The 26,787-nt window shown below is 45.7% G+C and overlaps 1 protein-coding gene across 1 annotated transcript in view; it reads right to left on the bottom strand.

The window, feature by feature from the left end:
• Window positions 1-1,044: 1,044 nt before the first annotated feature.
• SLC44A4 (solute carrier family 44 member 4) overlaps window positions 1,045-26,787 on the bottom strand; it is an 84,534-nt gene continuing 58,791 nt past the window's right edge. Inside the window, exons 11-21 of the mRNA XM_081934301.1 lie at window positions 24,511-24,633; window positions 23,035-23,134; window positions 22,842-22,934; window positions 19,707-19,809; window positions 17,342-17,598; window positions 15,923-16,017; window positions 15,581-15,684; window positions 7,090-7,163; window positions 6,827-6,992; window positions 4,736-4,820; window positions 1,045-2,575 (exon numbers count right to left, since the gene is read on the bottom strand). Coding sequence (XP_081790427.1) covers window positions 2,469-2,575; window positions 4,736-4,820; window positions 6,827-6,992; window positions 7,090-7,163; window positions 15,581-15,684; window positions 15,923-16,017; window positions 17,342-17,598; window positions 19,707-19,809; window positions 22,842-22,934; window positions 23,035-23,134; window positions 24,511-24,633 — 1,307 coding nt within the window. The 3' untranslated portion in view covers window positions 1,045-2,468. The remainder of the gene's footprint in view (window positions 2,576-4,735; window positions 4,821-6,826; window positions 6,993-7,089; window positions 7,164-15,580; window positions 15,685-15,922; window positions 16,018-17,341; window positions 17,599-19,706; window positions 19,810-22,841; window positions 22,935-23,034; window positions 23,135-24,510; window positions 24,634-26,787) is intronic.

Below are 26,787 nucleotides of genomic sequence, written 5' to 3'. Positions count from 1 at the left end.
TATTTGTATCCCGCCTTTATTATTGTTACAAACTCACGGCAGCAAACAAAACCCACAAAATATTCCTTCCGCTTCCTATTTTCCCCTCAATAACAATTCCGTGAGGTGATCCAAAGATGCTTTTTCAAGAGGCAACTGGACTTCCTAGAACAGGGGTGTCAAACTCGATTTCATTGAGGGCCACATCAGGGTTGTGTAACTTGTCTTTGACCTCGGGAGGGCAGGTGGGTTGGGGTGGCCATGGCGTGATCAGCTCAACATCACTTGTGTTGGGGGCATCTGTAGTGCCAAGTGCTAAGGCAGGACTTCCCTGAGACCCTCACTCACTCTTATAATCTCCCTCCCTCCCTTCCTTCCTTTCCTTCCTTCCCTCTTCCTTCTCCTTTCTTCTTCCTTCCCCCTATTTCCTTATTTTTCCTTTCTTGCTCTCTTCCCATCTTACTTCTTTTTCTTTCCCTTTCTCCTTTCCTGCCCCTTCTGAAATGAAAAAGGAGAAACATTTATCCTTTTGTTTTGTTTTGTTTTTGTTTGCTAGCTGCCTGCCAGCGAAAACGGAGTTGCGATTTTGCTGACAAGAGGGTTGTAGGAGGCCGTCACGGCTGAAAATGGAGTAGGGTGGGCACACGTGCCCCCCCCCCCCGTCCCCTGAGCTGCATTTTTTCTGGCAGATGCCCCGAGGGCCGGTCCTTTGCTGTTTCCAGGCCAACTCTGCAGGCCAGATCCGGCCCGCAGATTTTGAGTTTGACACTCCTGTTCTAGAAAGTCCAGTTGCCGCTTGAAAAGGCATCTTGTCAAGCCGTCCTCCTTTAGGGACAACCATGGATGACTGAAAATCTCCATAGACATTTTGTGAGATGAATTGTGCTGAGACAGAATGAGTGGCCCAAAGTCACCCTCCTGGACTCATAATCGGGCTATGATAAAAGAAAAGAGTGGGACTACTGGGACCAGGTAAACTCCTATTGGCAAAACAAGAGACTCTACATACAGAAGGAAGACCGCAATCGATATTATTTTAAAATCATATTTAATATACAGGCACTCTTTATATAAAACATTTTTTTCATTTTTATACATAAGAGAAAAAGCTATGTACAGAAAATGCCTGCAACGGCACCCTTGCATAAGGTATAAATTGATCCGAAGAACAGAGTTGGTGTTTTGCACCTTGCCACAGTATGATTTTTATTTTTTATTGGCAAGAGATACCCTGGAAAGAAAGAAAAAAGAGAGGAAAACCAGTGCAGAGATAAAAGTGAAGGAAACAAAGCAAAATTAGAGGTGACAGGGAGTTGGCGTGATTTAAGCTGGCTTGTAAATCATAAACTCGAGCCAAATGTTGGCATTGCAATATCAGAAATGGAGTTTATCCACAAAGGCACTTAGGAAATAAGATGGCCGACATTCAGCGTACCGAAAACCATTTGTCATTTGGTGCTTGGCCAGTGCAATATTGAACAATTCAACCGGTAAGACATTCAGAAAGAGAATTGGCTCAAGAGGAAAAAGAACAATTTGATCTGAAATACAAGATGGCACCTTGGAATAATTACCAGTTTCAGAAAAGTCTTTGGCTGGGGAAGGAGTCAGAAACAGGAATTCAACAACACGCGGGGGCTTAATGCTCTAAAAAATAGTCAAGGATAAAAATATAAATCAGAGAGACAAGGTAGGAACAGCCCTTTAGAAAATAACCCAGGTATCTCTGAAAAGGCCAACCATGTGCTAACAGTCATCAAAGCGGAAGAAGGATGGACCGAGCAATCAAAATGATTTGGGTTCTGACTCCAGCTCGGAAGTTCACATTCAAAACATCTGGAGAACATCTGGACACCTGGCCCAAAGCACTCTTTCCAGAGGGTACCAACTCAACGTGCCAGGGAAGCAAGATTTTTCTGAGATTGCTGCACCCAGGGATGGTGGCAACAGGAGAAGATTTGCTTCTGCATGACACGCTTTAAGAAGGAGCTTTGTTGTGGTTCACCACACTGCCTGGTTGTATTTTACAAATGGAGCAAGTGGACAACCAAAGACTACGAAAAGAGCCCTGATTTTGACCCATCAGAAAAGACAAGTTGACCAGAACGAGTGCAAAACAGCTGTGATCGGTTAAATGATCCCAGACCAAGGAAGCGGAGTGGTGGCCAAAAAAATGCTTTGGGAAGACAGAGATCAAAACAAGGATTCCAAAAAGAGACCCATGGCACGGGAGAGAAATTAAATAGGTCAACTATTCATAAATAGACAATCTGCACAATAAACAGCAATATAGGTGGGTTGGCAATATGGCCCCCCCCCCAAAAAAATGAAGAAGAGTTTCAAGTCATCTTGCGGAAGTCCACACAACATTGTGTGAAGGGGAAGGGAAGTACATTAAGTTGTCTCAGATACGGATGACAAAAAAATGATGAAGAAATGATGGGGACCAATAACATAAGTTGAGGGGTTTCCTCCAGTCCCGGATTTTCCTATTTGTCCTTGGCCTTCTTGTTTTTCTTGTTCAGGATCTTCATAAGAGACTTGGACATGTAGTACGGCTTCTCCTGGGAACCATCATTGCGCTCCAGGTCTTCCACTATGGGGGCAAAGAGAAGATGTTTACACCAGGTTGGCTATTAAACGTACGATACATTTCTTCTCCAACTTCAGACCCTCCAGATCCTGTCCAGGTCCTTGATCCTAAGCAGGGGTTGGACTAGAAGACCTCCAAGGTCCCTTCCAACTCTACTATTGTATTATTGTATGATTCCTGCTGACTCCATGGACAGCTGCCTCATAGTCTCTTAGCAACGTTTTCATATAATCCGTATTTTTCGGAGTACAAGACGCGCTTCCCCTCCCCCACAAAAAGAGGGTGAAAATTTGGGTGCGTCTTATACCCCGAATGTAGCCCTGCCCACCTGCAGGTCCCCACCCTTCGGCCTCCGCGCGTCCTCTCAAACGGAGCTTTCGGAGGATGAAAACACGAGCCGCAGAGGCCAAAATGGCAACCCGGAACAGCTGCTGCCTTGTTGGACCGGTTCTGCGCTTCGCCTGCTGAACTCACTGGAGCGCCCTGCGATGATCAGCTGCAATTTTGAAGCTGTGCATCTTCCCCAATGAGCAAGTGCGCACTCACAACCACCAAACCTGTTGTTAACGTTCATCTCTGGGAACAGCTGAATGGGGGGTATTCCAGGAGGCCGATCCGCCCGCCCATCAGCTGCTCGTGCTGAACCGGCTAATGGGCTGAAGCTGACCAGGGTTTTTGCTAAGAACGCTAGCCAGATGAATACTGATGAATGCTGGTAGGCAGAGGCAAAATTTCCCCCCCTTTACTTTCCTCCCCAAAAACTAAGGTGCGTCTTATACTCTGGAGTGTCTTATATTCTGAAAAATTCGGTACATAGAATAACAGAGATGGAAGGGACCTTAGAGGTCTTCTAGTCCAACTTTCTGCTCAAGTAAGAGACCCTACATCACTTCAGACAAATGGCTATCCAATCTCTTCTTGAAAACCTCCGTTGATGGAGCACCCACAGCTTCTGAAGGAAAGCTGTTCCAATGGTTAATTTGCCAGGAATGTCTTCCTAGGCACTTTGACTAGCTCAAGGACACATAGCTGAGTTTGGTGCCCAAGGCAGGATTAGAACTCAAGACTCCCTCCCCCAAACCCATTACCTTTAAACCAGAGCACCAGATATATTTGGGATTAAACCCCAAACTGAAGCAGCCGCAATCTATCTGGAGGAGTTTCCCCAGATTGGTATACTCTCTAGAGCAGGGGTGTCAAACTCAAGGCCCGCGGGCCCACTCTGGAAACAGTGAAGGACTAGTCCGTGGTGCTTCTGCCAGCGAAAATGGAGCTCGGGAGGCCACACACGGCCCACCCGAGCTCCGCTTTTGCTGGCAGAGAGCTGCAGGAGGCAGTCACAGCCAAAAACAGAGCTTGGATGGGCCACACACGGCCTCCCTAAGGACTACAGGAGGCTGTTGCAGCCCAAAACAGACCCTGGGCAAACTGCGCACAGCCTCCCTGGATTCCGTTTTTGCTGGGACAGGGCTGCAGGAGGCCATCAAGGCCGAGCCCCCCCCCCCTTTTAAAAATTATGACCACAAAAGTGCTTTCATTTGTATGGGCTTAAAGGTAAAGGAGTCCCTGTGGGTTTAACATCCCTAGTTGTATCCGAATTTAGGAGGCAATGCTCAACTCCATTTCTTTAAGCCCTTGAGCCAGTGCTGTCCAAAGATGTTTCCATGGACATGTGGCCAGCATGACATCACGCCACAGTGCAAAACACACGGCATAACACTGAAAGCTGTTAGCTTCCTAGTGAAGTGGTACCTATTTATCTACTTGCCTTTATACTGTACATGCTTCCCAACTGGCAGGTTGGCAGGAGTAGAGGCAAGTAAGGGGAACTTGCTCTGTCACACAGTAGTAGGACTCAAAGCGTTGGGAGTATAGACTTCCTCTGATGTCTTTTAACCCACTGAGTTTCCACACCACCTTGTATGGGTTATATGTATTGATATTTACGGTATTAAACATTAAAATTAATGCATTTGCGACCACTACCACTTCTCACCATTGTTCGATGGGATTTTAATATTGTATTACCAAGGCTGGCAAATAATTTTGATCTCACAGACCCCAGAAAGGAACTTGGGGCTTCCTCAAGGTTCCTTGGACCACACTTTGTGAAACACTGCTCTTAGGGAAATGGGATCCAGAGATGTGAGGAAGAATACTCACAGAAACAGAGGAACAGCGTGTCAACACACATATTGTAGACACTGAAGAATCCTTGGGCGATGAGGTAGGAACCTACAACCACAGTCTGAAGCAAAAGAAAGAGAGGAAGGAAATGAGAGAGAAGTGAAAGATGGTGAAATTTCAGTTTTAGAATACTGTGGGATGCAATTTACTTTATGATATTCCTATCAACCATGTGTCAACCCTGAAGTGAACCATGTTCTTAAAGATGCAATTGGTGGTTCACAATTTATATTCAGAAGAAGAGAGTTGGCAGGGACCTTGGAGGTCTTCTAGTCCAACCCCCTGCCTAGGCAGGAAACCCTATACCGTTCCAGACAAATGGCTATCCAACATCTTCTTAAAGACTTCCAGTGTTGGGGCATTCACAACTTCTGGAGGCATTTTCTGTTCCACTGATTAATTGTTCTAACTGTCAGGAAATTTCTCCTCAGTTCTAAGTTGCTTCTCTCCTTGATTAGTTTCCACCCATTGCTTCTTGTCCTGCCTTCAGGTGCTTTAGAAAATAGGTTGTGGCAGCCCCTCAAATATTTGAACACTGCTATCCTATCACCCCTAGTCCTTCTTTTCATTAAGCTAGAGATACCCAATTCATTCTTCATGTGTTTCAGCCTCCAGTCCCCTAATCATCTTTGCTGCTCTTCTCTGCACTCTTTCTTTCCATTCTTTCTCTTATCAACCATACCGTGTTTGAAGAACACAGGAAGCAGTTCACAGTTGACTACAGACTTAAGTCACTAGTTTACTAATGACCACTTGGCTAAAGTTTCTCTGACTCTTTCTGCCCTAAGCAACAGTTTTTCTCGATCCCATGCAATTTTATGCCAGCCCACCAGGGATGGGTTCCTGCCAGTTCTAACCTCTTCTATAGAAGAGGTTCCACAAATCTACAGTGTCGTTTAGAACCGGTTCCAGCTCCCTCCCCCTGCCTGTCCGCGCATCATCAAGCTGAAGAGCGAGAGGAGGAATTCTGGGAGTTGAAGTCCACAAGTCTTAAAGCTGTCAAGTTTGAACACCCCTGGGGTTTTTTTTTCTAAAGGGTTAGGAGTGCAAAGGTCTTGTAACTTGACAGCTTTAAGACTTGCACACTTCAATGCCAGAGTTCCTGAGCCAACATAATTGGAGGAGGAATTCTGGGAGTTGAAGTCCACAAATCTTAAAGTTGTCAAGTTTGAACACACCTGGAGGGTTCTTTTCTAAAGGGTTAGGGGTGCAAGGGTCTTGTAACTTGACAGCTTTAAGACGTGCATGCTTCAAATGCCAGAGTTTCTGAGCCAACATTTTGGTTGCTAAGCAAGAGCTTTGTTAAGTGAGTTTCACATCATTTTACAAGTTGGCCACCCCCACCCAGTCACATGGCCAGCAAGCCACTCCCACCCAGTCACATGGCTGGCAAGCCACTCCCACAAAGCAGGCCACACCTACAGAAGAGGTTGTAAAAAAATTTGAACCCCACCACTGCAACCCACTCATCTGGATCTAGGGGCCTGCCGAATCTTTTCATAGATTTAATATGCTGTATGTATAGGTAGTCCTCAATTTACAACCGGTTGCTTAACGATGGATCCCCTCAAAAGCTACTTATGACTCATTTACAAAGCTGCAATGGGCAAACCCACACCCACCCACCCACCCACCATGCAGTCACATGATCTGACATCCAGCTCATCTTTGCAGCCATTTATAATGTCCCACAGTCGCAACTGTAATTTTTGATTGTTGTTGTTTTTTTGCCAGTCCCTATCATTTATATCTGCTTTCCAGCAAAAAAAAAAAAAAAAAAAAGGCCATCGGGTAAAATGGATTTGCTTAACGACTGCGGCATTCGCTTAATGACCACAGCATTTACCTAACAACTGCTGCCAAAAATAACGGATTCAGTCGCGGGATGCCTCAATTTATAACTGCAATGATTTACGGCCATAATTCCAGACTCTGTTATGGTCACAAGAGGACTACCTGTACCTCAGCCCTCAATTTTGGATCTTCCCTGCCCAAAATTGTTTTAAGAAGCTTTCAAGGAGGCAGGAAACAGCTACAATTGCCCACCAAAAAACCACCGTGACGTACCAGAATGGGCAACCAGTAGTAGTTGAGGACTGGGGATTTGAACCGGGGATCCTCAATGGGGATTCGCCCCGTGAAGAAGAAAAAGGACAGGACGCCGACTCCTCCAACCACCAAGAGCTTCCCAAAGAACAGCAGCAGATCTGTGACTTTATCCAGGACTACGACTCTGCATTGAGATGAAGAGAAAGGTGAAATGGAGACAATATTTCCCCTCCTTCCTTCTCCACATTGTCTGAGGGACTCCATTATCCCAACTTGGTTACCTGACAACATTCCGCATCAGGAGATTGAAGGCATTTTTGGCTGATACACAAAAGTTCTTTCCGTAAATGGCAATCTGAAATGAAGATGGTTTTTTTAAAAAATTAGTTTATAATATAAAATTAAAAAAAAAATACTGGGAAAGTAAGGGAGGGAGAAGAGAAGGGAGAAGTGTGGAAAGAAGGGGAAAAAGAAAGAAGAGGCATTGACTTATGCTTCTATAATGGTATGGGGTTTCCTTCCTGAGCAGGGGGCTGGAGTAGAAGACCTCCAAGTCCCTTCCAACTTATTCTATTCTATTCTATTCTATTCTATTCTATTCTATTCTATTATTCTATTCTATTCTATTCCTTTTGCTGCAGTAGAATAAGATAATGGCCTCAAACCACAACTTTCTACTTTTACATGGTATTATAAACTAGCCATTTCTATAACAACAAACCTATCGAATCGGTAAAACCCAAAACCAAAGTTTCATTTTTCCCCCCACCTCAAGCCCAAAGTCCAGAAGCGGTTTCCAAGTAGAAATAAAAGTAATTGTGTTTTTTTCCCCTTTAATAAAAGGTGTCAATTTAGCCATGTCTACTACTCCATCAACTTTTGCAGTTATTCATCCACTGTGGGAATCAAAGTGTCCTTCCATTTTTGTGAGGATTTCCAAAGATAAAGGATATGTTACATTTTTGAGGGAACAATAAGATTTCTCTCTTTGTGTTAGATCTGGGCAACGAGAGAACAGACTGCGGACACGAAGTGACTTAACAGCTCTTTATTAGTAGTAGTAGTGATCCAGCTTGCTCTGTGGCCGGAGGGTTCCCCTTTTATAGTACTCGGGTACGCCTCTCGACCAATCAGAGCGATACCTGTTTCCCGCTGTAGCAGCGGACCAGAGAGGAGACTTCCTCCGATATATGCTAATATCTAACACCCCTCCCCTACTAGACGGAACGTTGCGGTTAGTGACATAGTCCTTTAGGTACGTTGGTGTTTGTCTTACTCGGGAGGAGCGTCGCAGTTCGGGTTGGTTGGAAGTAGTTGCAGGATTGGTTTTTTCCTGTGTTTCGTTTCCGGGCGTTTGCAGGCCCTCGTTGCTTTGACGTTCGGGGATCTGCTCGCTTTCGTTGCTTGGGGGTTGTTCTGTTTCGCGCTCGACCTCTTGTTCTGTCCTTGGCTCGCAGGTGTCGTAGATCTCTGTGTTGGGGGTCTCGAGTGGCTGGCTTTGCAATGGCAGGTAGTTCTCGTTTTCTGTTCGTAGATCTGAGTGCGCCAGGCGACCCCGTAGTTGATCGATGTGCCTTTTCCAGTTCCGCCCATCTTCTAGTTCCAATAGATACGATCATGGACCCGTGATACCAATGACCTTTGCTGGCATCCACAATGTTCCCCCTGCATAGTTGTGGGCGTATACTGAATCCCCTATGCTAAAACTCCGAATCTTGCTTGTAGAGTCTGGGGGAGCTATGGCAGAGTAATTTGGGTGCAGACGGTCCAGGTGAGACCGAAGACGGCGGCCCATGAGTAGTTCAGCGGGGCTCCTACCCGTCGTTGCGCTGGGAGTAATGTGTTGGATTAATAGGTAATGGTCAATGCGTGTTTGCCAATCACCTGGACCCATCCTAGTGAGGGCCTCTTTTGCGGATCGCACCATTTTCTCCGCCTGTCCGTTTGATGCCGGATGGAATGGCGCGACGAGGGCATGCCGAATTCCCTGACCTGCTAAGTATGTTTCGAATTGCATGGCCGTGAACTGGGGCCCGTTATCGGATACCAGGAGGTCGGGCAGGCCATGAGTGGCGAAAAGTCACCGTAGAACCTTAATGACTGCCTCTGCCGTGGTTGAAGTCATTAGGACTACTTCTAGCCATTTGGAGTATGCATCCACAACTATAAGGAACGTCTGACCTTGAACTGGCCCTGCGAAGTCGATGTGTATTCTCGACCAGGGTGCTTTCGGCTTTTCCCATTCAGTGGCGGGCGCTTCCGGGGGTGCTGGTCTTGATTCTTGGCATGGATCGCAAGTGGCCACCCACTCCTCTATCTCTTTATCCATGTTTGGCCACCAGACATAACTTCTCGCTAACGCCTTCATTCTAACGATCCCCGGGTGCCCTACATGTAATGCCTCTAACACATTTCTACGTAATGCATAAGGAATAACAACTCGATCCCCCCACAATAAACAACCTTGTAACACTGAGAGTTCGTCGCGTTTTGACCAAAACACTTTGAATTCCGGGCCCACGTTTCCCTTCGGCCACCCCCTCCAAACCCAAGTTTGAACTTGTTTTATTAAATTGTCTTTAGAGGAGAACCTTGCAACGTCGTAGGAAGAAACCGGTCCAGAGTCCAAACAGTCAATGAGCAATACCGGTACTTCGGGAGTGGGGTCTGGCAGAAGGTCAGGTAATGGGCAACGGCTGAGTGCGTCTGCGTGTCCGAGAGTGGAGCCCGGTCGATGAATTAACTTGTAGGAGTACGCAGCCAGGAAAACAGTCCACCTGGTCATGCGTGGAGAAAGGGAGACCGGAGTGGGGCGGTTTCCCGCCAAAAGTCCCAACAGCGGTTTGTGATCTGTGATTAGTTCAAAATTGCGGCCGTAGAGGTATTCGTGGAAATGTTTTACTCCAGCTACAGCAGCTAACGCTTCCCTGTCCATCTGGCTGTAGTTCCTCTCTGCCGATGAAAGAGTCCTAGAGTAGAAGGCGATGGGTGCTTCTTTTCCGTCGGGCATCCTGTGGCTGAGGACTGCGCCAACTCCAAAAGGTGATGCGTCGCAGGTCAATACCAGCAGTAGGGTCTGGCTGTATTGGACTAACAGCGAGTCAGTGGTGAGCAGGCGCTTTACTCCGGCAAAAGCTGCTGCTTTGGATCGTCCCCATTTCCATGGAGTGCTCCTCTGGAGTAGACGGTGTAGTGGCTCAGCAACGGTCGCCTTCTGTCTCAGAAAAACGCTGTAGAAGTTAAGTAGTCCGAGGAAGGCCTGCAACTCGGTCTGATTTCGTGGTGTGGGGGCGTCCTGGATCGCCTTAATTTTCTTTGAAGTGGGGTGTATTCCCTGACCATCGATTCTATAACCCAGGAATTCTACGCTAGGCACGTTAATTTGGCATTTTTCCTTTTTTAGGCGGAGACCCTTTTCTCTGATTCTGGCCAAAACAGTTCTGACTCTTTTGTTTAATTGCTCCTCGTTTGCAGCGGACACCAAGATGTCATCGAAATAGGGGACGACTCCCAGTATCCCTTGCAAAAGTCGTTCCATGACGCTCTGGAACAATCCTGGAGCAATACTCACACCGAATTGTAGCCGGTTACATTTGAATGCTCCTCTATGCGTCACTATAGTTTGGGCCTCCGCTGTGGCGCTATCTACAGGCAACTGCTGGTAAGCTTGTGCCATGTCTAATTTAGCAAATACCTTTCCTGGCCCCAATGAGTGCAATAAGTGCTGAACTACTGGCACAGGATATGCGCTTTGTTGTAGCGCGACATTAATTGTGCATTTATAGTCCGCGCAGATGCGGACTGACCCATCTGGCTTGACTGGGGTCACAATGGGAGTTTCCCAACGCGCGTGATCCACCGGCTCAAGGACTCCTTGCTCCACTAACTTATCTATCTCCTTATCTATTTTTGGGCGGAGTGCAAAGGGCACTCGTCTCGGCTTAAGTCGGATTGGCGCCACTTTGGGGTCTAAATTAAATGAGATTGGTTTACCCACATACTTACCAAGACCGGGGCTGAACACATCCTCGAACTCCTTAAAAATCTGCTCAGCGCTGCTGTTCTCCACGGCGTTTATTCCGGTGACTTCTAACCCCAAGGCTTCAAACCAATCAAGCCCCAGAAGGTTCTGTAATGGCGCGCTGGCGATGGTCACGGGCAGCTGGGCTACGATGTCCTTGAAACGGATCTGGAATGTGCCTTGGCCCACGATGGGGACTCGGTTCCCCTGGTAGTCTCGAAGCAGGATGTCTGGAACGCGTAGTTGGCTCTTTTTGAGGCTAGGGATAGCCTGTTTCATGGATGCCCATGAAATGATCGTCAGGGACGATCCTGTGTCAACTTCCAGCTTGCAAGGTGAGCCCTCCAAGAGGACTGTGACTTTCAGCTTTTTAGGCCGCTTGGTGCGGACCTGGCTTATTGTTGTGAGATACGTTCGCAACTCCTCCCTCTGGGTCAACTCTATCTCAGCATCTGTATCCTGAAAATACTCTCGTTGAGCGTCTTGATAGAACGCTCTTTCAGCTCTTTGTGTGTAATCTCTCTGGGGATACGCTCGCTCAGCTCTTTGGGAACTTTCTCTCTGGGTAAACACTTGTGGATTTCTCTCTGGGCGCCCTTTTTGATTTCGCCAAGCCCCTGGGTTGGGCTTCTGTTGGTGGTACATTGGTGGCTGCCGTGAGGCAGGGACTTCGCTCCGGCACACTTGTGCGATGTGCCCAAGTTTGTTGCAGTGCGAACAAACAACGTTCCTGAACCTACAGGTAGACCTGGGGTGATTCCCTCCGCAGCTTGCGCAGGGCGGCAAACGGAATCCGGGTCTCCCCCCAGCCCTCAAGTGACTGCTCCGCATCAGGTGACTGTCCTCGAACTCGGGATCCTCGTATTCGGGGCTTGTGTCCTCGTAGTGAACTCTGGTTTGTCTTGGTGCTGGCTGGTTTATGCTGAACCCGCGTTGTATGGTTACTGATGATTTCTCCGCTGACTCTGACGCTCTTGCTTCGTTTAGGGCTATCTGTAGGGTTAAATTTGGGTTTGCCAACAGCTTCTTTTGTAGTGAAATGTCTCTTAACCCACAGATCAGCTGTGCTAAAATATGCTCGTCCAGATCCCTGAACTCGCAGTGAGTTGCTGCTTTTCGCAGGGCTGCAACATATTGGTTGATTGATTCTCCCGCTTTCTGGTTCCGCGTGTTGAATTCCTTGCGGCAAACGTGGCGGGAAGGTTTTGGCCCGTAATGAGTCTGTAGAGTCTGTTGCAACGCCGTCCATGATACTGCCTGTATTGGAGTAGGCGCGGTGAGGTCTCTGGCCGTGTTGAAAACTTCTTTCCCGCAGTAACCGAGGAAGATGTTTTTCTTTCGGGCGTCGGTGATCCCCGTGTATTCGTTCGCTTCGAGAAAACACTCGAAACGAATCATGAAGGCTTCCCATTCGTCGTTCGCTGGGTCGAATGGAGCGGGGGGAGTGTGCATCGCCATCTTCTCTCGTTCGAATTTGTCGCGCTGCGGTGACCTGAGATGGCTGCCGGAATTTCTGCCGAATTCCTAGGTTGGATCAAATCCGGAGATTCTGGGGTAGCGATCTTCGTCCTATCTGCCTCTCGATCCCACCCTCGTCGCCAATGTTAGATCTGGGCAACGAGAGAACAGACTGCGGACACGAAGTGACTTAACAGATCTTTATTAGTAGTAGTAGTGATCCAGCTTGCTCTGTGGCCGGAGGGTTCCCCTTTTATAGCACTCGGGTACACCTCTCGACCAATCAGAGCGATACCTGTTTCCCGCTGTAGCAGCGGACCAGAGAGGAGACTTCCTCCGATATATGCTAATATCTAACACCTTGCCTTCTGAAAGCACCAGATTTCTCCCTGGTTTTTGATATGGGTGGAGATGGTCCTATAGCTCCTTTCCATATAATGTGAAACCTCAAGGTTTCTCTCCTTCCTCAGACATACCAGAAGGAGACATACCCCATTTGAATGACTAATTCATTGCAGGAAAAAGCTTGGAACTCAGATGGTGATTTCTCTCTCTCTCTCTCTCTCTCTCTCTCTCTCTCTCTCTCTCTCTCCCTCCCTCCCTCCCTCCCTCCCTTCCTCTCCCTCCCCCCTCTCTCCCTCTCTCTTCCTCCCTCCCTCCCTCCCTCTCTCTTTCCCTCCCTCCCTCCCTCTCTCCCCGTCCCTCTCTCTCCCTCCCTCTCTCCCTCCCTCTCTCTCCCTCCCTCTCTCCCTCCCTCCCTCTCCCTCCCCTCTCTCTCTTCCTCCCACTCCCTCCCTCCCTCTCTCTCTCTCACACACACACGCTTTGCCAAACTGTTTATTTCATAATTAAGCCAGCCATTGTGGTTTAATGGCAGTGTTTCCCAATTTTGCGTGGACTTCAACTCCCAGAATTCCTCAGCCAGCCATGGAATTCTGGGAGTTGACGTCCACATATCTTCAAGTGATCAACCTTATGAAACACTGGCCTATTATGTACTGGGTGATGGGCAAACATATGACTGTGTCAACCCCTTTCAGAAATACTTGTTCAGTTCTGTGTGACATGCAGCTTTGTGTGGATATTAACTATAGATTGATTTGTGAAGGCAATATTTATGAAAAATATCATATATTATACAAATGAAACTGACAATGGAGCCACAGAATTTAGATTTTGATGGTGCATACTATTAGATACTAGATACAGTTATAGTGGTTTCCACCAAGGTCCTCTGTTCCGGCGGGAACAGAGGTTTAATCTCATTGGTCAAAGGGCCTGACAGCTCCCTATAAAACGGCTGCTGTCAGACTGAACCTTCGCTGGATTGTAGATACTTGTTCTGTTACAATAAAGAGCTGCTGTTGCCTTTAGCCTGAGTGTGCCTTTTCATTACCCGATCTAACACATACCATATTATATATATGTCACCGTGAAAGACCGAAATTGGTGAATGTCGACATTCACCGGTGAATGTTGGTGAATGTCGACATTCACCGGTGAATGTCGACACATACCAATTTCGGTCTTTCACTGTGACATATATAACGAGTCAGCGTAACGCTTTACTTTTGCTTTTCAATTCGCGGCGTTCTAACCGTGGCGTTCTAACTGCGCAGGATCGCAGGTTTTAAAAAAAAAAAACTCCGCCAACAGAAGACGCTTAAAAGGAAGCGAGGAGCCGAGGTATTAGGTTAAGGGTATTAGGGTAAGGGTGTCGAGAGGATAAGGACATACACCAAGCGACTATGTGAATGTCGACATTCACCGGTGAATGTCGACATTCACCAGATTTCGGACTTTCATTCACCGGTGAATGTCGACATTCACCAGATTTCGGACTTTCACAGTAACATATACACCATGTACAATATGAACTGTGGTGGTGCCATGGTTAGAATGCAGTATTGCAGGCTATTTCTGGTGACTGCCGACTGCTGGTAGTTTGGCAGTTCGATTCTGACTGGCTCAAGGTTGACTCAGCCTTCCATCCTTCCAAGGTCAGTAAACTGAGGACTCAGATTGTTGGGTGGCAATATGCTGATTCTATAAACCACTTACAGAGGGCTTTAAAGAACTGTGAAATGGTATATAAGTCTAAGTGTTATCGCTACTTTTAAGAAAACCTGAATTGTTTATCTGTGACATGTGCCACTGCCAAACCCTTTTTGACATACATACAAAACAGCAAATTTGGTTACCAAATGTTGAATTTTCTCTAAATTTAAAGGGCAAATGATGAAAGCAGGTACCCAGAATTTAGGGGAGCTTTAATTTCCTCCAAGCCCTACCCTTGCATGATAATTATATCATTGTTCAATCCTGCAGTCCACAGCCACCAAAAACAATCTATCTGTCTGTCTGTCTGTCTCTATCGTGATAGATAGATAGATAGATAGATAGATAGATGGATGATAGATAGATAGATAGATAGATAGATAGATAGATAGATAGATGATAGGCAGGCAGGCAGACAGACAGACATATGATAGAGGTAGAGATATAGAGATAGATATAGAGCTAAAGATAGATAGGTAATATATAATGATAGATAGATGATAGATAGATGATAGATAGATGATAGATAGATAGATGATAGATAGATAGATAGATAGATAGATAGATAGATAGATAGATAGAGATAGATAGATAGATAGATAGATAGATAGATAGATAGATAGATAGATAGATAGATAGGCAGGCAGGCAGGCAGGCAGGCAGGCAGGCAGGCAGGCAGGCAGGCAGGCAGGCAGGCAGGCAGGCAGGCAGATGGACAGACAGAGATAGAGATATGATAGAGGTAGAGATATAGAGATAGATATAGAGCTAAAGATAGATATATGATAGATAGATAAACAGACAGACAGACAGACAGCGATAGAGATATGATAGAGATAGAGATATTGAGATAGAGATAGATAGATAGATGATAGATAGATGGACAGACAGCGATAGAGATATGATAGAGATAGAGATATTGAGATAGAGATAAAGATAGATAGAGACAGATGATAATGATAGATAGATGATAGATAGATAGATAGATAGATAGATAGACAGACAGACAGAGATATGATAGAGATAGAGATATAGAGATAAAGATAGATAGATAGATGATAGATAGATAATGATAGATAGATAGATAGATAGATAGAAAGAAAGAAAGAAAGAAAGAAAGAAAGAAAGAAAGAAAGAAAGAAAGAAAGAAAGAAAGATATTTTAAAACCCACCACTGGTGGGTATAGAATGATGGACAGACCCAGTGGAATTTAATAATAGCAACCAGGGCTCACCATAATGTAAGCATTTCGGTTGAGGAATTTGAGGAACTTCTCCAAACACCAGAAGCAACATTTCAGACAGCATAGAAAAAACTTGGCAGCAGCATTTCCGGAATCTGCAAATATCAAAGCAGTACAATAAGACTGACATGGCTTATGTCTTAAAGGTGTTTGGACTGGACTGTCCAAAAGGCAACTGGACTGTTTTTCCCTCGGCCAGAGGCTGAGGAACTCTGGGAGTTGAAGTTCACAAGTCTTAAAGTTGCCAAGGTTGGAGACCCCTGTCTTAGACCCAATCGATTATTTTCCCCAAATGGCTATTTCGTCCTCAAGTCAAGCCAGTCTGTCACTTGCCTTTCAACTTGTGGTCCAGATATTCCAGTACCATGCGTATCAGTTGAACGATGGTGAGAATAAGAGAGCCGAAGGCTAGTGACCCCATGTGGTATCTGTGGATAAATTATTTATTATACTTTATTTATACTCTGTTTAATTCATATCCCACATTTATTATTTTTATGAATAACTCAAGGTGTCAAATAATGTTCCTTCTTCCTCCTGTTTTCACCACAGCAACAACTCTTGCGAGGTGGGTTGGGCTGAAAGACAGGGACTGGCCCAAGGTTACCCAGCTGACTTTCATGGCTAAGGCAAGGCCTTGAACTCAGGGTCTCCTGCTTTCTAGCTTGGTGTCTTAACCACTAGACCAGGGGTGTCAAACTCAATTTCATTGAGGGCTGCATCACGGTTGTGTTTGACCTGGGGGGGCGAGGTAGCCAGCTTGACGCTATTTGTGTCAGGAGCACCTGGGGTGGCCAAGTGCTAAGGCAGGACTTCCCCCAGACACTCCCTCACTATCATTATAATTTCCTTCCTTCCTTTCTTCCTTCCTTTTATTATTTTTTCCTTTCCTCTTCATTCTTTTCTTCTTCCTTCCCCCTTTCCTTATTTTTCCTTCCCTCTTCATTCTCCTTTCTCCTTCCTTCCTCTCTTTCCTTCTTTTTCCTTCCCTCTTCATTCTCCTTTCTTCTTCCTTCCCCTCTTTCCTCCCTTTTCCTTCCCTCTTCATTCTCCTTTCTTCTTCCTTCCCCTCTTTCCTTCTTTTTCCTTCCCTCCTCATTCTCCTTTCTTCTTTCTTCCCCTCTTTCCTTCTTTTTCCTTCCCTCTTCATTCTCCTTTCTTCTTCCTTCCCCTCTTTCTTTCTTTTTCCTTCCCTCTTCATTCTCCTTTCTTCTTCCTTCCCCTCTTTCCTTCTTTTTCCTTCCTTGCTCTTTTCCCATCTTCTTTTTCTCTTTCCCTTTCTCCTTTCCTGTCCCTTTTTGCATGCTCAAATGCAAAAGAGGAAACATTTCTCATTTTGTTTTGTTTTTAGTTTGTTTTGCTAGTGAAAACTGAGCTCAGATCGGCTCACCCCGGCCCTGTTTTGGGCTGTGATGGCCTCCTGTAGCCCTCTGCCTTCGAAAACAGACAGGGGAGGGTGGGGGGACATGGGTCCGTTCCAAGCTCCGTTTTTGCTGGCAGAGGCATTGCATCCTTTGCTGTTTCCAGGGGGCCCCTGTGGGCCACATCTAAGCACCCTGTGGGCCAGAGCTGGTTTCACTTCTTCTGTGCCAATGTGGATTATTCAGTAAAGTTTTATACTCTTTGGTAAAATAATCTCCCAGGAGTTTCTTTTTCTGGATTCGCCAACTGAACAGTTGACAGACACTTTTCAGACAACTATGATCTGGATGACTGAGAATCTCCACAGACATTTCTCCCCAAACTACGTACCTTAATGTCCGGAGGAAGGAACTGGGCAGGGCACAGGCTGGAATATCTTGAGGCTTCTTGAAGGCCCAGTAATAAGAGGCAAAGGCTCCTGCAAGTACACACTGTCCCAGAGCAATAACAAAATTGATACACCAAAGGAAGCCCACAACATTGTAGATCTGAAGATTGAAGAGGTTGCGCTGGTAAAGCCCTTCATCATTATATCTGTAGAAGATGCATTCGGTTTTGCAAGGGTGACTGGCAGAGGCATTGAAATCCTGAGAAAAGAAAGAACAAGATATAGATAGACCTTGACTTAGAAGATGATGTTGGATATTCATTTGTCTGAAGTGGTGTAGGGTTTCCTGCCTCAGCAGGGGGCTGGACTAGAAGTCCTCCAAGGTCCCTACCAACTCTGTTATTCTATTATTCCAATTTAAGAAGACTGTAGGGTCCAACATTTGAGGAGCTGTCTCATCCAATAGGATTGGCCTGTCAACTCGCTCCAGCGGAAGACGGCTACTTTGAACCCCATCTTCCGAAGAATTCCATCTGGCAGGTCCAGGAGAAGAGCCTTTTCTGATGTAGCCCCAACCCTCTGGAATATTCTTCCCCTGGAAGTGAGGTCAGCCCCCACACTCCTGGTCTTTCAGAAGAGCTTTAAAATCTGCCTCCGCTGGTTGATCTGGGACCTTAATGGAGCTGTACTATGTTGGGGTGGCTGATGGGATAGAGAGAAGATCCCCTCTACTTCCAGATCACTTGTTTCTCTTGGGTTTGTCAAAAGATCATGACCGTATGTTAAGTTGCAGTTCAAAAGATTTATCACTCAAGCCTATACACAGGATCTAGTCCGATAAAGTTTGCAAAATTGGCGCCAGATAAGGTTCAGCTGAACTCGAGAGAGGTTAAACTTGGATCGTTTGTGCGAACTTAGTGACTCTAAGCTGATGACATCTTTCACGCCACCTCCCAGCTCTGCTGGCTCTTCGCCTATAGACTTTTTGTTTCTTACTTAGTTTTTTTCATGGTTTTATCTTTTTAAAAAATCTTTGAATCCTTTTAAAGGCCTCCCAGAGTTGCCAGAGCAATCAGAAGGGCAGCATATAAAATAAATAATGTCCATCTTGCTTGGTATTTCCTCTCTGGCCGATTTGCTATAAGATTGATTTTAGGGATAAGGGTACTGGCATGCAGAACTGGGAGCTGTTTGCAAGGTAAAAGTTTTGGATTACCCATTTCTGATGCAGGCAATTCCAGAACTGAATTGATTTTAGGCAGCTCCCGAAATTTCTATTTTGGAAAGAACAAGATCTGTTTCCTCCCAATCATTCTAAACTTTGAAAAAATGGTGGGGTGGCCAAAAAGTATCCAATTCATTTGTGAGACTACTTAATGTGCTTCTGTCCCACTTAACACCATCATCATAAGAAAAACTGAGAGGTTCTCAAAGCATGATCATATTTTGCATCATACCACAATGGCTAAAGGATTAGCCAAAACAGCTCTGGGGATCAAAGATGTTCGGATACTGAATTTAGTAACTGGAACAGTGTCGTGTACAGTGAGTTGCACGGTGGCCTAGAGATGGAGCTCTCGTCTCACAATCAGGAGACTTGGAGTTCAATCCTAGGTAGAGGCAGATATTTCTCTCTCTGCTCACAATGAGAATCAATCTGCTGAATATAACTCTACACTGGCGACAGGAAAGGCATCTGGCAATTAAAACTCAGCTCCATTCAGTTGCCCAGACTACCCCGCGTGGGATTATAGGGTCATTAAAAGATGATGAGTGAAGTGTACAGTGGGCCAGAGCACACAGCTACAGTTGATTGGCTGGAGAGTACTGACTCATGCATGGTGCATTCCATGCTGTGGGTTGGTTACTGTGGATATGAAGCAGTGGTGGGATTCAAAATTCTTTACTACCAGTTCTGTGGGCATGGCTTGGTGGGCATGGCACGGCTTTGTGGCCGTGGCTTTGTGGGCATGGTAGGGGAAGGATACTTCAAAATCTCCATTCCCTTCTGATCAGCTAGGACTCGGGAGGCAGAGATAGATGGGGGCAGGGCCAGCCAGAGGTGGTATTTACCGGTTCTCTGAACTACTCAAAATTTCCGCTACCCGTTCTTCAGAATTGGTCAGAACCCGTTGAATACTACCTCTGATGTGGAGGGGGAGTTTCCCTTTCCCCCTGCCTTTTCCTTGTGTGTGATCTGTATACTGTTTAATTTACCTCACAATGTTCCTGACTATCTTACGTTTCCTCTTTCCGTATGATGATTAAAAAGACTACAAGTTTGTATTAGTCTCTCGGGCTTCGTCTGGGCAGAAGCCGTGCAATTCCCTGACCAAAGATACTTTGGTTTTGCATCTGACCACTTACCAATGGCATGCAACTTTCATTACCGCGATATTTTTCACAGCCTGGGGCAGAGTCATTTGTTGGGGTGATCCGAAAAAGGGGCTCTCCAGAAGTAGAAAGATATCTTGAAGAAGGGAAAACAGTCAAGGAAATTTTCAAACCAAAATATTCCCTTCTGTCCTTGGTGGAATAGAATGGAACATTGGCCAAGTGTGATTAGACACACAAGGAATGCGTCTCTGATGTATAATAGCAATAATAATAGTACTTAGACTTACAAACTGCTTCACAGTGTTTTACAGTTTAAAGAGTCAGCATATTAACCCCAACAGTCTGGGTCCTCATTTTACCAACCTCAGAAGGATGGACGGCTGTGTCAACCTTGAGCATGGCGAGTTGGGCTCAGTTGGCGTCATAAGTTGAGGACTACCTGACTTGAGGTATCAAATGCCAACTTCACATTCTGAATTACAGTTTCAGAAAGTCTGCATTCAAATCTGGAGTGGCAAAATGGAGCATTTGTACAGTTTCGGTTAAGTCCTTCTTTGCAATATTTTCCAGTGGCAATACATTTGTGTTGCCAACTGGAGGAGGTCAGGGTTGTGTGACCTATCCCATAATACCCTCTCTAGAGTTGCGATGCTGCAGAGCATTGCATGCCAAAACAACTAGACACAGAGCGTTTTTTTCCATTATGCCATCACTCTGATAAACGCCTAATTTCCACAATACTATCTTATGTCTAAGGATATTTACCCATGTTGTATGGCTGTATTTTATCCCTCTCAACTCTTCCATTGCCTTCTCTTACTGATACCGTTATTATGATTATTACTTTGATGTTAGGATCAGCATTATCATTTTTATTATCATTATCATGAATTGGTTGTTTTGCATGTACACTGGGAGCTTATGCTTATAAGAGCCGTGGTGGTGCAGTGGTTAAAATGCAGTACTGCAGGCTAATTCTGCCGACTCCCGGCAGTTTGATTCTGACCGGCTCAAAGTTGACACCGCCTTCCATCCTTCTGCGCGCTTATTTTGGAGGTCAAAAGAAAATAAGACCCTGTCTTATTTTCGGAAAAACATGGGTAGTGCAAGGTTAGTTAGTTAGCCTAGACTACTGTAATGCTCTCTACATGGGGCTTCCCTTGAGATGCACTCGAAGACTGCAGCTGGTCCAGAACGCGGCCGCGCGGGTGATTATGGGGAGTACGAGATACTCCCATATAACACCTCTCCTGCGCGAGCTGCACTGGCTCCCTGTGGTCTATCAGGTGCGTTTCAAGGTGTTGATTACCATCTTCAAAGCGCTCCATGGCACAGGACCTAGCTACCTGCGGGATCGCATCCTGCCCCATACATCCCTACGACCAATTCGCTCTCACAGAGAGGGACTTCTCCGGGTGCCGTCCACTAAGCAGTGCCAAAGGGCGGCGCCCAGGAGTAGGGCCTTCTCTGTGATGGGCCCAGCCCTCTGGAATGACCTCCCCCCGGATATTAGGATTACCACCGACCTCCGCTCCTTCCGTTCAAAACTCAAGACCCACCTTTTTCAACTAGCAGGCCTGGCTCAACCATAGTTCCATTTTACTCCTCCTGGCAATTTTTAAACTTGTAATCTCCATTGGGGTATTTAATTTTAACTTATTTTAATATTTCTATGTTATTATAATGATTGTATTGTGTTTTTATACCTCCTCCGTACAATGTGTAATTTTATAATATGTGTTTTTATTTATTGTACGCCTCCCCGAGTCCCTTTGTGGAGAGGGAGCGGCTAACAAATTTAATAAATAATAATAATAATAGTTGTTGTAGAGAGACCTTGACCATTGAATTGCCAAGAGTCAGAAATGATATCATCATCATCATGTATAGATGTGGCATTGGTAGATTCTCTCCAAGGAAAGCAAGAAAAAGCCTCCCAGTGTCGTTTTAGAGTGAGTTGTGAGCTAGGCTGTAACTTTGGTTCAGGCAAAATAGCCAAGCTGCAATATTAAAGGCCCGAAAAACCCTGGTCAAGGCTAAGTTTCCTTTTCCTGCTTGTAGGAATTGCTGAAATGACAAATGACTATTTTTATCTGTAACAGAGCAGACTGACCCAGACGGATGTATCCTGTTGTTCACTTGTTCATTTCTCTTTTTCTCTCCTCAAGCTGTAGATGGAATACGATAACTTCGGCATAATTCATTAGATGCACGTCACCCCCCCCCCCTTTTTTTTTTTTCCTTTCTGTTCCTTTCGGTAATCAGCACTTAAAGTTTTGTACTAGGCGTTTTCAGTTCCTTTTCAAACCATATATGTACTGCACTGGCTGCCTGTGGCTTTTCGGGTGCGTTTCAAGGTGTTGATTGTCATCTTCAAAGCGCTCCATGGCTCGGGACCTAGTTACCTGCGGGATCGCATTCTACCCCATACATCCCTGCAACCAATCCGCTCTCACAGAGAGGGTCTCCTCCGGGTACCTTCCGCTAAACAGTGTGGGCGGGCGGTGCCTAGGAATAGGGCCTTCTCTGTGATGGGCCCAACCCTCTGGAACGACCTCCCCCCCGATATTAGAACCACCTCGGATCTCCGCTCCTTCCGCAAGAAACTCAAGACCCACCTGTTTCGATTAGCCGGCCTGGCCTAATTGTAATTGCAATTGTATTTACAGGGAACATCTATTACTAACCTTCCTGGATGGCTTTTTAAATTTTAAATTGGGGTTTTAAACGGGTTTTAAAATTGTTTTAATTATTTAAATTGGTTTTGGGTTTTATACACAGACGGTATGTGTGCGTTGTTTTGTTTGATGTCTTATGTTATGTTTTGTTGTCTTGAACATGAACGGTCTGTACACCGCCCCGAGTCCCTACGGGGAGAGGGGGCGGTCTATAAATTCAATAAACCTTAAAACCTTAAACCTTAAACCATATATGTCAAATGTAACACCCAGCTAATGTATACGTAATTTGGGGTATAAAACCCTGTTTATGCTAACCCTTCGGGGTCCAAACATATTGTCCTTTCTCGTGATGTTTGGGCCTATGCATAATAAACTCATTCCTACACTGAAGAGCTTGGCCTGTCCTTCCCTTTTCCTACTTTCCTACTACAGCATATAAATGTGATAAATAAATGAAAGATCACAGCATCGTCAGAAAGGATACAGAGCCGTCATGCCCCAATAGGCCACGCAGATCACGATTAAGATGAAAGTCAGCAGTGGGTAGATGAGGGTGGACATCATATGTCCAATGGCTCTGGAGAAAGAGACAACGGAGAACTATCAGCCTCTCCCTCAGTTCCCGCAAAGAATCTAAAAACCGCAATGGCACCAAAGCCTTGTGGGGCTCCACTTACCGGCTGGCTTCCTTGATGAGCGCGATGGCAATGAAGATCCGATTGCGGAGGAACACGAGACTAAGCAGCAAGATGGCTTCCGCCACACAGAGGACAATCACTGGAGGAGGGAGAGGGAAAGGAGACAGTTTGGCTGTGCTTTTGGAATTTACTCGTACATACCACACTCAAAAAACATACCCACCGGCACTCTACGTACAAAAAAATTGCAGTACTCAACTTCCTGCTGGTTGACCAGTAAATTTGTTTCACTTGCCAATTGTGTGCTGCCCAAGGTCGCTAGCAGCTTTTAATAATAATAATAATAATAATAATAATAATAATAATAATAATAATAATAATAATAATAATAATAATTATAATAATAATAATAATAATAATAATAATAATAATAATAATAATAATAATAATAATAATAATAATAATAATAATAATTATTATTATTATTATTATTATTATTATTATTATTATTATTATTATTATTATTTATTAGATTTCTAGACCGCCCCCTCTCCCCGGAGGGACTCGGGGTGGTGTACAGGAATAAATTTAAAAAACATACAAACACTCGTATACAAAGTTACAAATCAAATTAAACACCCCCTGTACGAATTTATAAAAATTTAAAACTAAAACCATAAAACCAATCATAAAAATTTAGAAATAAAACTGAGGTGGGAAAGGTGGAATTAGGCCAGGCCGGCTAGCTGGAACAGGTGGGTCTTAAGTTTCTGATGGAAGGAGCGGAGATCCGTAGTCATTCTAATGTCAGGGGGAAGGTCATTCCAGAGGGTCGGGCCCATCACAGAGAAGGCCCTTCCCCTAGGCGTCGCCAGCTGGCACAGCCTAGTGGACGGCACCTGGAGGAGTCCCTCTCTGTGTGAGCGAATCGGCCGAAGGGATGTATGGGGCAGGATACGATCCCGCAAATAACTAGGTCCTGTGCCATGGAGCGCCTTAAAGATAATGGTCAACACCTTGAAACGCACCCGAAAAGCCACAGGCAGCCAGTGTAGCCCGCACAGGAGAGGTGTTACGTGGGAGTAGCTAAAGACTCCCGAAACTGCAAGCAAAGGCAATTGGGGAAGCTGTACTTGCTTAACAACCAATAATTCACTTAACAACTGCAGTGATTCACCTAACCATTTGCAAAGGGGGGGGGGGGTCATACAAATCAGGTGGGACTGGCTTAACAACTGCCGAGAAAACTCAGATTCCAATTCACAAAGCTGAGGATTAATGGTATTTCGGTAAGAACTGGATGAACGAAGAGAGCTAAGGAGAAATGAATGTTGAAAAAAGGATGAGGTTTAAGCAAAACCTATGGGGGTTAGAATGGAACACATCCCCTTCTTTGCTTTGAGCAGATGTTCCTTCCCTCCTGCTCCCACACATCCCCAAGATCCAAAAAAGGCCATGTGTTTGTGCCCTTGTCCAAGCGAGCCAAAGGAAGTTCACTCTTCTGCCCTGACTTACAGGCTGCCATCCAGGTCTCTTTGACACTGCCATAAGCGCTGAAGTTAGTGGTAAATCCAATGGTCTGAATAGTGGCTCCTTTCTTTTTGAGGATATCATACTCTGTGTAACAGTGATAGATTCCTGGAAGGCGGAAAAAAGAAAAAAAGAAAGACTGCTGGAAAAAAAAAATACTAAACAAGAGCATTCTTCAAACCCCATTTCCCTCCCTCTGCCATTTTGTTTCAGAAGAGTCCTTTCCCCATTTCAACCTTCTTTCCCCCAGCGACCAACCAGTGGAGTGATGTGCATACAGGACGGTACCAGGACACCATATCTTGGCCATCGTTAAGGTATCATGGCACTCCAAATGTTGCAGAATTACAAGTTCCGCCATCCCTCACTACCGAGGGTGCAAGGTCTGAATTCATCAACATCTGGAGAGTCACAGGTCACCCATACCAAGCTTGGCTGCTTTTTTGCTGCATTTATTTGCTAAATACATTCAGAGATGCTGGACGGCTTATGTTATGGTTATGACACTTGACAGGTACATTTAAGTGTGAGAATCATTGTTCTGCAGTGGTCAATCTGCAGAACACTACAAAGTAGAGTAGAGTAGAGTAGGGTAGGGTAGGGTAGGGTAGGGTAGAGTAGAGTAGAGTAGAGTAGAGTAGAGTAGAGTTGGAAGAATGGAATGGAATGGAATGGGATAGAATAGAATAGAATCAGTGGGAGGAAATATAATTCTGAGAACTGGACAAGCTTTGGCCTACATAGAAGAAGATTGTCTGGTCATCCAGGCTAGGACTCTCCAAACTTGAAAACTTTAAGACTTGTGGACTTCAACTCCCAGAATTCCTCAGCCAGCCATCCTTAAAGTCTTATAGTTGCCAAATTGGGGACCCCAATCTAAGCTAATATTATAACTTTTGTTGCGGACTGTTTTTTAAGATTTGGACAGAAAGGAAGTTCTTCCTATCCTAAGGATAAATATCCATAACAGTGTTTCTCAACCTTGGCAACTTTAAGCTGGCTGGAGAATTCTGGGAGTTGAAGTCCACACATCTTAAATTTGCTAAGGTTGAAAAAAAAAACCAATCTATAGACTGGGTAGCCTATTTGGAATATGTTGTGGTCCGCTGGCGTCCTGCGGAGCTGACAGCAGAGTCAGACAGTGAGGAGATTAGGGAGGAACATGAACCAGTCCTGGAGTCTGGGGAAGGCTCTGATGAGAGCTCTGCGTCAGAGGCAGAGAGGGGGCCAGGGCCATCTGGTAAGCTATGTGCTGCCTCTGGAGTTTGACATCAGCAAGGCAGAGGAACAGGGGGAGCCTGTTCCCAGTGCGTGCATGCACAGAGCTGCCAGAAGGCAAGAACAGTTAAGACAAAAGGGGCAACTCAGGGGTAAGGCTTGGAGATGATTGGCCCCTCCCATAAGACTTAAAAGAGGAGCAAACAGACGTGAGCCTTTGCAGGAAGCAATTAGTTCGTTCTGGTCAGTTCAAAATATGAGAAGCTCCGTTTGACTCTGTGCTCCGTTTGGCCTTGCAAAACTAATTGGCAATTAGGTCTCCGGCAGAGTTTCAAGGGAGATAAAGGTGGGTGTTTATCAGCATTACCCTGAAAGACTGTGGCAGACATCTGCCGGACTCTTCATAGACCAGTGATGGCAAACCTATGGCACGCATGCCACTGTGGCACGCGGAGCCATTTGTCAGGGCACACGAGGCGCTGCCCTGTCAGCTGGCCAGCGCGCATGTGCGCTCTGGCCAGCTGAGTTCACCCTTTTTTAAAGCCATTTTTCACCCTCCCCAGGCTCCAGAGCCTTTATAGGAGCCTGGGGAGGGCGAAAAGAGCCTCCCCCCCCCGGAGGCCTTCTGGAGGCTTCACGAGCTTCCCTGAAGCCTCCGGAGCGCAAAAAACCAGCCCTACGGGCAAACCGGAAGTTTGGGAACTGACTTCCGGTTTGCTCGGAGGGTCGTTTTGACTGCTCCGGAGGCTTCAGGGAAGCGTCCTGAAGGTCCCTGAAGCTTCCGGAGGGCTTCCGGAGGGGCAGGAGAGGCTGTTTTCGCCCTCCCCAGGTTCCTATGAAGCCTCTGGAGCCTGGGGAGGGCAAAAAAAAGCATGCAAAAAATGGGGGGGTCGCTCCTGTAGTGTGCACATGTGCACTTGGGGGGGGGTCGCGCATTGCATTATGGGTGCGGCACACCCGCACACTACCCCCCCTGCGCTCCCCCCCACTTATGGCACACGAGCCAAAAAAGGTTCGCCATCGCTGTCATAGACTGTTTGTGAA

Source organism: Natrix helvetica, assembly GCF_964273705.1.
Source record: "Natrix helvetica genome assembly, chromosome: 1".
Lineage (NCBI taxonomy): Eukaryota > Metazoa > Chordata > Lepidosauria > Squamata > Natricidae > Natrix > Natrix helvetica.
Note: the sequence above shows the minus strand (reverse complement) of the source record. Positions and strands in the feature narration are given on the sequence as shown.